The sequence below is a fragment of the Lithobates pipiens genome, unplaced genomic scaffold (assembly GCF_037356315.1).
Source record: "Lithobates pipiens isolate NorthernLeopardFrog02 unplaced genomic scaffold, aLitPip1_a1.2 Scaffold_13, whole genome shotgun sequence".
NCBI classification, from domain to species: Eukaryota; Metazoa; Chordata; class Amphibia; order Anura; family Ranidae; genus Lithobates; species Lithobates pipiens.
This window is the reverse complement of record NW_027507718.1, coordinates 73,170,822-73,183,980: the sequence shown is the minus strand read 5'-3', so window position 1 is coordinate 73,183,980 and position 13,159 is coordinate 73,170,822. Positions and strand designations below refer to the sequence as shown.

At 42.5% G+C, this 13,159-nt stretch overlaps 1 protein-coding gene across 2 annotated transcripts in view; it reads left to right on the top strand.

Moving 5' to 3' along the window:
• Positions 1 to 13,159, top strand: part of FOCAD (focadhesin) — a 346,212-nt gene that overhangs the window by 74,330 nt on the left and 258,723 nt on the right. For both annotated transcript variants that reach the window (XM_077475201.1, XM_077475202.1), the window contains exon 7: positions 7,625 to 7,829. In XM_077475201.1, coding sequence (XP_077331327.1) covers positions 7,625 to 7,829 — 205 coding nt within the window. The remainder of the gene's footprint in view (positions 1 to 7,624; positions 7,830 to 13,159) is intronic.

Sequence of the window (13,159 nt, the reverse complement as noted above, 5' to 3'; positions counted from 1 at the left end):
ATCTCAATTGTTGAGAAAATTGCTAAAGAGGCAAGAGAATATCATGCTGTGATAGACCTGGCTAATGCTTTCTTCTCGATTTTGATAGACCCAGAGGGTCAAGAACAGTTTGCTGTGGTGTGGGACGGCCGCCAGTACACTTTGAGCATGCTTCCTGAAGACTATGTTCATTCTCCATTGATTTTTCATGAACTAATTGTCCCATATTTAAGTACCCTGAGTTTGAAAGTCGCTGTGTTTCACTACATTGATGACATCATGATATCTGTAACAAAAGATGTAACTGAAGCACTACACCTGCTGATACAGTGTGTGTATGTATGTGTGTGTGTGTCACCAGAAAAAAGACTGAGGCTGCTAAAGAAGCTATTTTGCAGCATAAGGGATTAGGACACGTGAGACAAGGGGTACCATTTCAGCTGGATGTAGTGGAGCAGAGTGGTACCATATCTTGGAGTCTGTGGCAGCCAAATGAAAAGAGAGGACTGAGAGCAATACTCTTTGGATTTAGAGAGATACACGCTCCTAGAGAGGTACCTGTTTGATGCCTACACAGCACTTCAACATGTAAAGACCATTACAGGAAATGACAGTCACCATACATACTGCATTGCCAATAGCAGGATGGGTGAGAGATAATGGACTGACCACTAGGGCAGCTGTAGCTCAGAACCAGACGCTGATGAAATGGAAGTGGTACCTTCAAGAAAGAGGGGGTATTGCAGCTGGGGATGTTAGATACGTTTCAAAACAGTTGGCAGGGCTTGTTACTTTTACCATCACCCAGCCAGAAGAAGAAATTCCTGTGCTGTAGTCTTCCCTTATTCAAGAGGCTCCACCCTTTGAGTCTCTGTCAGAAGACATGAAGGAGTCAGCGTGGTTCACTGATGGTTCAGCCATAGTCGCCTCGTCTGGGTGTAAATGGACACCAGCAGCCTACAACCCAAGTACAGATACAGTCCTGCAGGACACCAGAATTGGAGGGTCCAGTCAGTATGCAGAGTTGAAAGCTGTAGTGATGACTCTTCAGGAGGATCCTTCTTCCCATGTCACTATCTGCACTGATGGGTGGTTTTTAAAGGACTGACAACTTGCATGCCCACATGGAAGTCCAATGAATGGATGATTCATGTAAAGGTGGTGTGGCGAGACAAAGAAGTCTGGAACTACATCTGGAAGGATGCTCATTCCCGCACCATAAAAGTGGGGCATGTTGACGCACGTGCCCCTAGTTCCAGACTTTGAGAACTATAACAGAGTTGCAGATGAAATCGCTAAAGTGAAGGCAGTTGTGCCAATTGATCCTGTCTTTATGAACTTGGCCAACTTGAGCCCACAAGCAATCTGGACATTTGGGGCAGAAAGCAATATATGAATGGGAACAGCGGAGAGGATTGCCTATATCCATGGACATGATAAAGACTGTAATGGGGAACTCTACGATGTGTAGAGAAGTGCGACAATGGCCATTGCAATTAATGAACAATCCACTGGGTCATTTAAGAGAGGTGAGAGGCCTGCAGTGATCTGACAGATTGACTTCATTGTTCCCCTGCCCCGGGGAAACAATGCACTGAGATATTGTTGCACTGCAGTGGAGACTTTATTCCTACTCTGACTGGTTTGTGCATACTTCACAGTAAGAGTGGAAAGTGAGGCTACATAACATCAAACCTCCCAAAATAAACAGCAGTGATCTTCTGGGAAATATCGGTATATTTCCTCTCCTCCCTATGCAAGAAGCTATTTAGAGGAGAGATAGTAGCTGAAAGGGCAGGATGTACTGTTTCTGTATTAGAAGGAACAGATAATCCGCTTTGTTTTCCACACAGGCTGTCTCTGATTTGCTCCATAGGAAGACCAGAGAATAGGGATTACATGATGGAAAGAATGACGGAAGACCGCAAGAGCTGTGGAGAACAAGGCCTTTGATGTATTACAAGCCTGGACTTGTTTCTAAAGAACTTTTTGCAACTTCTTGCTTATACCAGGTGTCTTTACTCTCTCAGGGGAGAGACTTCATACATGGCAAGCCGCTACAGTGCTCCGCAATGTCGAACTTTAATGGCAATGGGTATGTATGCTTTTATTCTTATCTCTTGATTGCAGCGATTCCCTGGCCCTTAATATCTCCACACAGTGTTTTTATAGCACTGATTGCTGTATATATGTCAGTAGTCCCAGAAATGTGTCAAAAGTGTCCGATCTGTCTGTCGCTATGTCGCATTATCGCTAAAAATTGCAGATCACCAACATAATTCTTTCACCAGAATGCAGCTCAGTGTACTCGGAGAATGACTACTTGTAGCAAGTAGAAGGAACAAATGAGATACTTGGTCTGTTTAGGGAGCAAGGGACGCCTTGTCCCTTGTAATGTTTATTGGCGCAGCTCTATATTTGCTCTCTATGTTTTATTGTGTGTGTATCCCACAGTTGAACAGCAGCCTAGAGGTTCATTCATAATTTTTTATAAATATTCATTGTTATTAGGTCTAGCGCGTTTCTTTTCCTTTTTCCCTTGTTTATTTGCTATGCATTTTTACTTGTTATAGATATCTGTGTGAGGGCCCAACTAGGTTGGAGTCCATGGTGCAGAGATGTACGCTCTCCCTTGCAAATAGATACAGCCCACAGTAACAAACAGATAAGCTACCTGGGCTATGAATCTGTGCACGGGGGCTTGACAGGAAAAGCCAAGGGATCGTCGAAGAAAGACGTTGTCCGGGATTCCAGAAGTCAGCATAAACTAAATACAAGCCAGGGTCAGAAGCCGGGGTCCGTCTTGGAACACTGTAACTTTGAACACAGGAACACAGGTATATTTGGTGACCAGAGACAATGAACTGACCAAGCCCTTAGAGTGAAGCAGTGCTTTATACCCAGCTAATTAGGTAACCTGCCACAGCTGATCCAAGAGTAACCGGTACAAACAGAATTGCCCACAGTAAAACTAGGCATGGCTGGAAAGCAGGCAGAATAGAACTGAGGTGTGGCTCAGGGGTAAAGAATCAGGAGCAAGAACAAACAGTCATTAGTTCAATACCACCCAGAGCCACTTGGGGCGCGACCACGCCTGGCTGTCTAAAAGACACGGTAGGGACCGTGACAATCTGTCAGTCTTGAACTGTATTCCTAATATTGTAATAGTTTTGTATGTACAGCATTTTTGTTTAGTAAAAGCACGTTTACGTCTCAGCTTCCTTGCTTATACCATAAAGTAACCTTGCTAGATAGATGCAAGCAAAACACTGCCGAGATCGCGATCACATAACTGTCTAGATTTCTCCTTTCCTCCTCTGAGAGATGCAGTGGCGTGACAGATTCCCCTACTGATACTTACAAAAAGAGAGGGAGGACGAGGAGGGTGCACCGACCTAGTGTATTACCAAAGATAAAATGTATTTATAAAATATAACAAGAATAATATCTGGTCAAACATCTGGTCCAGGTCGCAGGCGTCTAGAGATACAGTTCATAATTGCTGGAGTATTGATAAGCCTTGTTTTAAAGCTCGTTTTGTGAGTAGTATTCTTGTTATATTTTATAAATGTTATCTTTAGTAATGCACAAGGTCTGTGCGCCCTCCTTCTTCTCTTTTTGTATGTTCAGTTCTAAGGATACCCATTGTTCTGAGGAGGGCAGAACATTTGTCCAAGCTCCCAAGCTCAGAAGATTGACATCAGCAGGGGAATCAAAACCACACAATACAGTCTGGAGTGGAGGAGGAGAGAGCTGGTCATGTGATCGCAGTCTCGGTTCTTAACCACTTGCCTACCAGCCGCCGTCATTATACAGCAGCGGGTCAACACGATTCCACAAACGCTGTAGCTGTACGTCAGCCCTTTAAATCCCTATAGCAGGTGCGCCTGCTGCATGGCGGGGGAGCCGATGTGCATGGCTTGCGGTTGCGGGCACAAGAGCCAGAACAGGAATATGTGTGTGTGTAAACACAAATCTCTGTTCTGAGAGGAGAGACAGATCGTCTGCTCCTGCTAGCTAGGAACTACAATGTCTCCTCCTCTAGTCAGTTCTATCCCACAGTTAGAAAAACAAATGAGGGAACACATTTTAACCCCTTGATCGCCTTCTAATTTTAACCCCTTCCCCGCCAGTGACCCTTATACATTAACCAGTACATTTTTATAGCATCGATCACTGTATAAATGTCAGTGGTCACAAAAAATGTGCAATATGCCAGATCAGCCAGGTTTTTTAGGTGTTAGAGGGGGCCAAATGACACAGGACAAGCACTATGTCATATAACATGCTTTGGAGCAGGATCCTTTGTTAACCCCAAAAAAATGCTTTAGCATTATTTCTCTCTATGGTGAAGTTTCATGGAGGATTATTATAAAATCGTATAGGATCATTTAGGATTTTTTTTAATCTACCATACTTGATAGGATAGTCCTCTAGGATAGATAGGATTGATAGTCTTCTCCTATGTGACCTCCATTTATTTAGTATAATACTCTTTGCACTATCAGTCTTTTTTTGTAAACCTAGAAAAGACATTTGTTTCAATTGAACATATTGCTGTTATTTATTTATAATATTATATACAGTGCTCAGCATAAATGAGTACACCCCTTTTGAAAAGTAAGATTTGAATCAATATCTCAATGAACACAAGAAAAATTTCTGAAATTGTATAAAACTGAGTTTTATAGAACATTTGTTTATCTCATTACATGAAAGTAAGGTTAATATAACTTAGATTACAAAATCTTCAGTTTTACTCAAATTAGTTGATGCAAAAATGAATTGACTCCACAACAAAAACTACTACATCTAGTCTTTTGTATGACCTCCATGATTTGTAAGGACAACACCAAGCCTTCTAGGCATGGAAGGACCAAGTTGGCGGCATATGACATCACCCGGTGACCCCGCCTCATGCCTATATAAGTTGTAGCGCACCGTGCACACAGCATTGCAGTGGATGAGAGCGTCGTGTCCACATTGGAAGAAGACGACGGAAGAAACCGGGCCACCACTAGCAAAAGAGCAGAAGATAGCGGAGGAGCGCGGGAGAAGAACCGGAGGCCGGAGAGAGCGGAGAAGTCGGAAGAGACCCCTGAAGATGGAAGAGACCCCCGGAGCTGCCTAATAAACTACTTTAAAAACCTGTCTAGTGTGTGTGTGTGTGTGTGTGTGTTTTTTTTTTTTTTTTTAATTGACATTCTCTTTCACCCAGATGAATGGGTAGGGGTACGATACTTATTCACATAGGGTGGGGGGGCGGGATCTGGGAAGCCCCCTTATTAGAGGGTGCTCCCGGATTCCGATAAGCCCCCCTGCCTGCAGACCGGGAAGAGGCCCTTGTCCTCATCAACATGGCGACAAGGTGCTTTGAGGTTGGGGGCCTGCAGAGCGCCCTCTTCCCCACCCCCTTTCCTGAGTGGCCGGGCTGCGTGCTCGGATAAGGGTCTGGTATGGACCTTGGGGGGATCCCCACGGCGTTTTTTCAGCGTAGGGGTTCCCCTTAAAATCCATACCAGGCGATAGGGCTCGCAAGGTGTCAATCTCGCCTATAAAAACGGCGAGATTGACTTCCTTTTCTAGTCCTGTCATAACTCTTGAAAATGAACGGACTTTAGTCCGTGTGTGGGCAAGTCCATTAATTTGGAAGACCGTTGGGCCTTGTCTGCCGGAAAATCCTGTCGTGTGTGCGCAAGTCTGCTCGTTCGGAAAGTCCGTCGGAACTCCGCTGAAAGTCCGTCAGACCTAGTCCATCATAGTCTGGTCGTGTGTACGCAGCATAAGACTTTCATTGGGGTGTATTCATTTTTGCAACATGGTCTTGAATGAATTTGTGAGGAAAACATTTTTTTGTGTCTGCAAAGTAACAAATCTTGGTTGCAATCAATGGCCCACATTTGTGGGAGTATTGTGTTGTATAGTGTCCCGTAGAAAATGTTGATTCTGTAAAGAAAGTAATGGTTTTCTGACAAATTTGTTGGTGTGTACTCATTTATGGGCAACACTGTATATATAGCTAAAAGTTATTTTTTCAGGGAAGTGTGAATTTTGGTTGTAAGATCTTAACCACCCTGCCTATTTTTTGCAGGTTTCATTTTCCCTCTTGGAGGCTTCCCATATGCAGTTTAGAATGACAGCAAGGCCAGTGTACACAGCCGGGGATTATCAAGGGAGGGGCTCTAGAAGCAGCTCCTTGTTGTCCGAAGCTGCCAAAATCAACTCCACATACAACGTAAAAACTGGCGCACAATACAAAGCAGGACGAGTTCTGTCTAGGGATCTTACCTCTCCACATGACATTGTGTATAGCTGGAGGAAAGTGGTGATCTTTATATCTTCACAAAGATGATAAACCCATCAAGTTCCATAGTGTTCTGCTTGCAGAAGGATTTTGTGGAAAGAATAAACTTTTTTTTTTATTTATTTTTTTTTTTTTTTTGCCTCTTTTTAAATTGATTTGCTGCTTTTTGCATCCACTTCTTGTCTACATGCATGTACTGCAGTGCTGGCTGCATTGTAATTCTCAGGGCAGCTTTCCTAATAGTGACCTGTAGTTTTCATTGGAACCCGTGTGACAGGGTGATAATGCAGGAGTACAATGGCAAGATGGTGCCTATGCATTTTTTATTTTAATTTTTTTCAAACAACGTTCTTTATTGGAAAAGTATGCATGGTTACAAGATGACAGTAATCATGATGCAAATATTGTACATCTACAAGGAGATACAGATGGAATATCGAAAAAAATAAAAAGAGGAAACAAAGTAAATATTCTTTGGTAACAGTGCAGATACATGCATGTGTTAACGGTAACATATCACCTTTTGACTCTACTGGTGTAATGCGAGGAGAAGAGAATGTATACATTCTGTCCTCACTCCGATCAGGTGAAGACTTCTCCCAACCAGGCATCCCAAATCTTTCCATATTTGGAAGGACATCCTCTTTGAGCATACATCTCCTTTTTGTTAGGTAACACATTAACTGCGGCGATCCATTCCTGAATGATGTTCGATAACGCCCTAAGCCATTTCCGTGCTATGAGTAATCTAGCTATAAACAGTGTTTCTTGTAGAAATGATGTGGTGGAACTTATCGAAGTCTGGGAACACTCCCAGTAAACATTGTTTAGGGCACAGTGTGAGGGGGGAGCCCATTTTGTCATGTATGAATTGCACTATTTAGGACCAATAATCCTGCATCACCGGGCAAGACCATATAGTATGGAAAAAAAGTGCCAGTAGACCCATCGCATCTGGGGCAAAGTGGGCTGTAGTTGTCTCTAAACTTAGCTAATGGTGAAGGGGTTAGGTGCCTATGCATTTTAACATTATAAGAGTAAGTGCCTGTACAAGGACCTTGGTATCTGAGGACTATTGGGTATTATTGTAATGAAAGTTACAGAGTTAAAGATCTTGAAAATGTCTCTTGAAATTATATTATATATTGATGTGAAACTTCATAAGACTTTGATTGCTAATTATATAGAGTATCTATAAACCCTGCTTTCCTTGAAGTATTGATTTATGAAGTATTTCTTGGGAAACAAACTAAATATCTTATTGCTGTGTTTTATTGTATAGAGACACAATTCTAAGAATTTTATAAAAGGAACTGACTTTAAGCACCTATTTGATTGCAGGAAGCAGCCCTCCAGTGTTTATATTTTGACACCGTTTCTGAGGTATTTGTATTGTGAGCCATCACAACTACAAGAGTACTCCACCCTCCGACTGGGAATCTGGAAAGCCCTTCTACAATCAAAGAGTGGTTGTAGCACTCGGAGACCCTCAGAATTAGAAGAGCAAATCCTCCGCCTGTTCCTTGACATGATAAGCTACATGCAAGTAAGTGCTTGTTAATTTAGATCCCTGTTTATTGATAGTCGAATTTAGAAAGCATAACCATTTTACCAGTTCATGCTAATTTTAACTCTATAACCAAGTAAGTCAACTAAAGTTGAAAATGGCATGCATTGTGCAGATTGTTAAAAACTTTATAATGTATTTTTTATTTTTATTTTTTTATGGTTGTTATGGACTTTAAACCAAAGTGATACTATACACACACTGTTGAATTTACATTGTCTCTTATATTTCTGTATGTGGGTGATGGCAGTGTAATTATTTGAATTTAAAAAAAACATCTAAGTACCTTTTTTCCTAATCGATTTACAGCTGTCAAATGACCCAGATCTTTACCAGCCTGTCTGCAAGGAAACAATGCATTCACACTTTAGCGTTTTTGAATCGCTTCAGATTTGCCGTCAATCTGCCTGTGATTTGAAAATGCTGATGTTTGAATGGTAAATTGCGGGACTCGTTTAGCGCCGCAGGTCTGCAGCGATTGTCGCACGATAAATTGTGGCAACACATGTCACGGGAAGCATGTCACCCAAAAAAAGTTCTAGAGCTTCTTTTAGGCGGCATGTAAACCACAATGAGTGTTGCTGCAATTTATCGCACAACAATTGTGGCAGACCCACGCTGCGTTTTGAGGTGTCATTTAAATGGCATCTCAAATGCGAGTTCCATGATTTGCCGTTTACACATCAGCGATTTAAAATTGCGGGCAGATTCGTGGCAAATCTGCCCTCGATCCAATGTTAAAGTGTAATTCATCCTGACAGGAGGAGCATCTAGTCCACTGCTGCTGGTCACATGTTTGAAAAAACAAAACAAACAAAAAACAGCCTTGGGAATACAGAGTAAAAATAAATAAATGATATCCTTTAAATTGTCATAGGATTAAATTGTCATACAAATATATTTGAAATATATTTGACATCAAATATTTATTATTTTGTAGAAATAACATGCTGTGTCACACCCCTCCATCCTGTGTCTAGAATAAGAGGAAGGTGAAGCTTCTATCAATTTGCATGTACAATGCATCTGGAAAGTAATCACAGTGCTTCACTTTTTCCATTTTACAGCCTTATTCCAAAATGGATTAAATTAATTATTTTCCTCAAAATTCTTCAAACAATACCCCATAATAACAACGTTAAAGAATTTTGAAATCTTTGCAAATTTATTAAAAATTAAGAAACAAATCCCATGTACATAGGTATTCACAGCCTTTGACATGACACTCAAAATTGAGCTCAGGTGGCTTTTTCCACTGATCATTCTTGAGATGTTTCTACAACTTGATTTGAGTCCACCTGTGGTAAATTCAGTTGTTTGGACATGATTTGGAAAGGCACACATAAGGTCCCAAAGTTAACAGCGCACGTCGGAGCACAAACTAAGCCATGAAATGACTTCTGAGACAGAATTGTATCGAGGCACAGATCTGGGGAAGAGCAGAGAAACATTTCTGCATCATTGAAGGTCCCACTGAGCACAGTGGCCTCCATTATTCGTAAATAGAGGAAATTTGGAACCACCGGGACTCTAATTAGAGTGGGCCGCTCGGCTAAACTGAACATTCGGGGGACATGGGCCTTAGGGAAGTGACCAAGTACCCGATGGTTACTCGGACAGAGCTCCATCATTTCTCTGTGGAGAGATTATAACTTTCTAGAACAACAACCATCTCTGCAGCACTCTGCAGCACTCCACCAATCTGTATGGTAGAGTGTCCAGGTGGAAGACACTCCTCAGTAAAAAGGCACATGACTGCCTGCCTGCAGTTTGCCAAAAAGCACCTGAAGGACTCGCAGACCATTGGAAACAAATGTCCCTTGTCTGATAAAACAAAAATGGAACTTTTTGGCCTGAATGACAAGCGTCATGTCTGTCACCACTCATCACCTGGCCAATACCATCTCTACATTTAAGCATAGAGATGGCAGCATCATACTGTGGGGATGTTTTTCAGCGGAAGGAACTGGGAGACTAGTCAGGATCAAGGGAAAGATGAATGCCATGTACAGAGACATCCTTGATGAAAACCTGCTCCAGAGTGCTCTGGACCTCAGACTGGGGGTGAAGGTTCATCTTCCAACAGGACAATGACCTTAAGCACACAGCCAAGATGACAAAGTGGCTATGGGACAACTCTATGAATGTCCTTGAGTGGCCCAGACTTGAACATGGATGCTCCCCATCTAACCTGATGGAGCTTGAGATGTCCTGTAAAGAAGAATGGGAGAAACTGCCCATAAATAGGTGTGCCAAGCTTGTAGCATCATACTGAAAATGACTCCAGGCCATAATTGGTGCCAAAGGTGTATCAACAAAGTATTGAGCAAAGGATGTGAATACGTATGTACATGGGTATTGTTTTTTCGTTTTCTTATTTTTAATAAATTTGCAAAGATTTCAAAGAAACTTCTCATGTTGTCAATATGGGTTATTGTTTGTAGAATTTTAGATTAAGGCTTTAACATAGCAAGATGTGGAAAAAGTGCTGTGAATAGTTTCTGAATGCACTGGAATATCCCGCCCCCATTGTGTTTAGCTGGTTAGTGGGCATGGAGAAGGAGGGAGGTAGTGGACTGTCATTTACCACTGTGTATACACCCGCATGTGTGACTCTATAGTCACATGTGCTGCTCAGAGTGAAAACTGAGCAAATGCAGAGTAGCCACTACAGAAACAAAATCCCTAGCTGAATTGGAGACATTCTTATTATACATGATTTATATAGTGCCAACAGTTTGCACAGTTCTTTACAACATGAGGTCAGACAGTACAGTTACAATACAATGCAATACAGCAGGAATCAGAGGGCCCTGCTTGTTAGAGCTTACAATCTAGAAGGGAAGTGAAACCAGAGGTAATAACTGTGGGGGATGAGCTGATGCAGAAAATAAAAATACAGTTGTAAGGTGTGGATAGGATAGGCTTCTCTGAAGAGGATGTTTTTCAGGGATCATCTAACAACTAGTAGGAGATAATTGGACAGATTGGGGTAAGGAGTTCCATAGGATTGGCAAGGCTCTGGAAAAGTCCTGGAGATGAGCATGGGATAAGGTGACAAGGGAGCTAGAGCAGGAGGTCTTGAGAGGAACTAAGAGAACGATTGGTTGGTATTTTGGGACTAGGCCAGTGATGTAGCTGGACGCTAAGTTGTGGATGGCTTTGTAAGTAGTTGTTAGTAACTTCAGTTTAATTTGTTGGGTGAGAGGAAGCCAGTGGAAGGATTGAAAGAGAGGAGTAGCAGACAAAGAGCGATTGGTAAAGTGGATGAGTATTGCAGCAGCATTCATGATTGATTGAAGGGGGGGGATAGACTAAATGAGAGTTAAGCCATTATGTCAAACTTCTGTTTTGAAGTGATTGGCAATCGCCTGGGCAGTGAGTGAGTTAGTGGGTGAAGGCAGTGGAGAACGAAGTAAAGAGTTGAAGGTGGAGAAGGGTTGACGGAGACTGGATGATAAGTTGTTAATGAGAGTGATAAACTAGCTCTGCACTGATAAGACAGTGGGAGCTTTCAGAGTTAATAAAAAAAAAAAAAAAAAGCTGGTGATTGGTTTTTAGGACTACCTAGCAACCAATCACCTGGAAAGTTAACTCTGGAAACTCCCGCTGTCTTATAAGCGCTGCTATGTGTCTCTCCCGTGTTCTAATTCGGCTTCCTGCTGTGCTCTGTTCTTAATTAAAATGTCTGCGGGTCAGGTGCATGTGTATACATTACATCGCCGACTCCTGATTCAGGGGTTTAAATCAGGTGGTAAGGAGGCGATATCCTCACCACCTGTCAATATACATCTGAAAAACAATCCGTGTGCGGATTGCTTTCCAGCAGAAGGCAGTTTTTTTTTTTTTTTACAGTAAGTGTTAGGAATCTTCTCTTGTGATCAGTCAAAACTCCAGATGTATTGAGAAGCAGACAATTTATTTCTGATGTGGCCCACAAAAGGGAGACATGCTTACAGGACAAAAGCTGCAGTAAAGTCTCACAAAAAGAATGTGTCTTCCCCTCCTTATCCCTACAAGAATACCACCTCTATGCTTCTATTGGCTGAGGAAACATAAATAACGTTGTCAAACTGGTACTTTATTTTGATATTCATGTTTCCCGTACATTCTTAGGCTATCATATTTAGTTAAACCTAATCATCCTACAACTTACTATGGAGTTAGTTAAGACAAAACAATACAAAAAGTTAATACAATAATGTGCTCAGAAGTAAGTTTTTAAAAATCAGTCTCAGGAATATTGTTTTTCTAATAGTCACACAATAAACATTTAAAACTTTTCTAACAGTAAGAGACTTGGAGTTGCAGAGGAGAGGGACAAATGCATTTTATTAAGTTGAGGGGGCTGGGAATGGGGTGTGTTTTACACAGTGGACTCCCCAATTATGCAGCATTTGGTGTCCTCCAATTGAATTGTAAATGGTTGTGACTGCTACAGATACACACTCTCCTATCTACCACCTCGGTGTGTGTGTGTGTGTGTGTGTGTGTGTGTACATCAGGGGGCAGGGCTGCTAGTGTGGCTACAGCAGGGATTGGCTACTTTACAAGGTGTCTTCAGCACTCTGCATCCCTGTGGTGTTCACTCTGAATCCTGCCTTTAATATCTCACTCACAGGATTTGTGTGAGATATTGAGTGACAGGATTGGCACCGGCAGCTACAGAGACAGCACAGTTCACTGTGCACCACGGAGTCCTGGCTGGGCAGGGGGTGGACTGTGAAGGCGAAGCTGCCGACATTCAGCAATGAGCACTCACTTAGGGAGACTCAGCGACAGGTGGAAAAGTGACAGGCAGCCCAGCTGACAGGCGTAACAGAATGTGCCACCTGCAGGACCTAACTAGTGCCGCTGACCCTGCTGGCACAGTTGGGGCTAAGTTGTCCAGAGCTAGAGAGTGCAGTTACCATCCTTCCTTCACTGCTGCAGCCCCCTAGACTGTGTCTGACTGACGGGCCGGACATTTAGCGGCGGCAGACAGGTTACCGACCCCTATTCTACATCATAAATCTTAACATAACATGTATACAAAATGTACCAGTAAGTCAAGAGTAGGGCTGGGGAAAAAAATCTATTTAAATCTTGAATCGAGTTGAGAGGTCAAATCGATTAAAAAATTTTAAGCAAATCAATTTTTTTTTAGATTTTCTTTTTTTCACCACCGCGCCGTTTCTGAGGTGCTGCGGGCAGGAGTTTTTAGGCGAGGCCGCTGATTCGGCCTAGTCCACGAGGCTGGGCGCCACAGACTAGACAGAAGCCGCGGCCTCGCCTAAAAACTCCTGCCTGCAGCTCCCCAGGACCGGCGC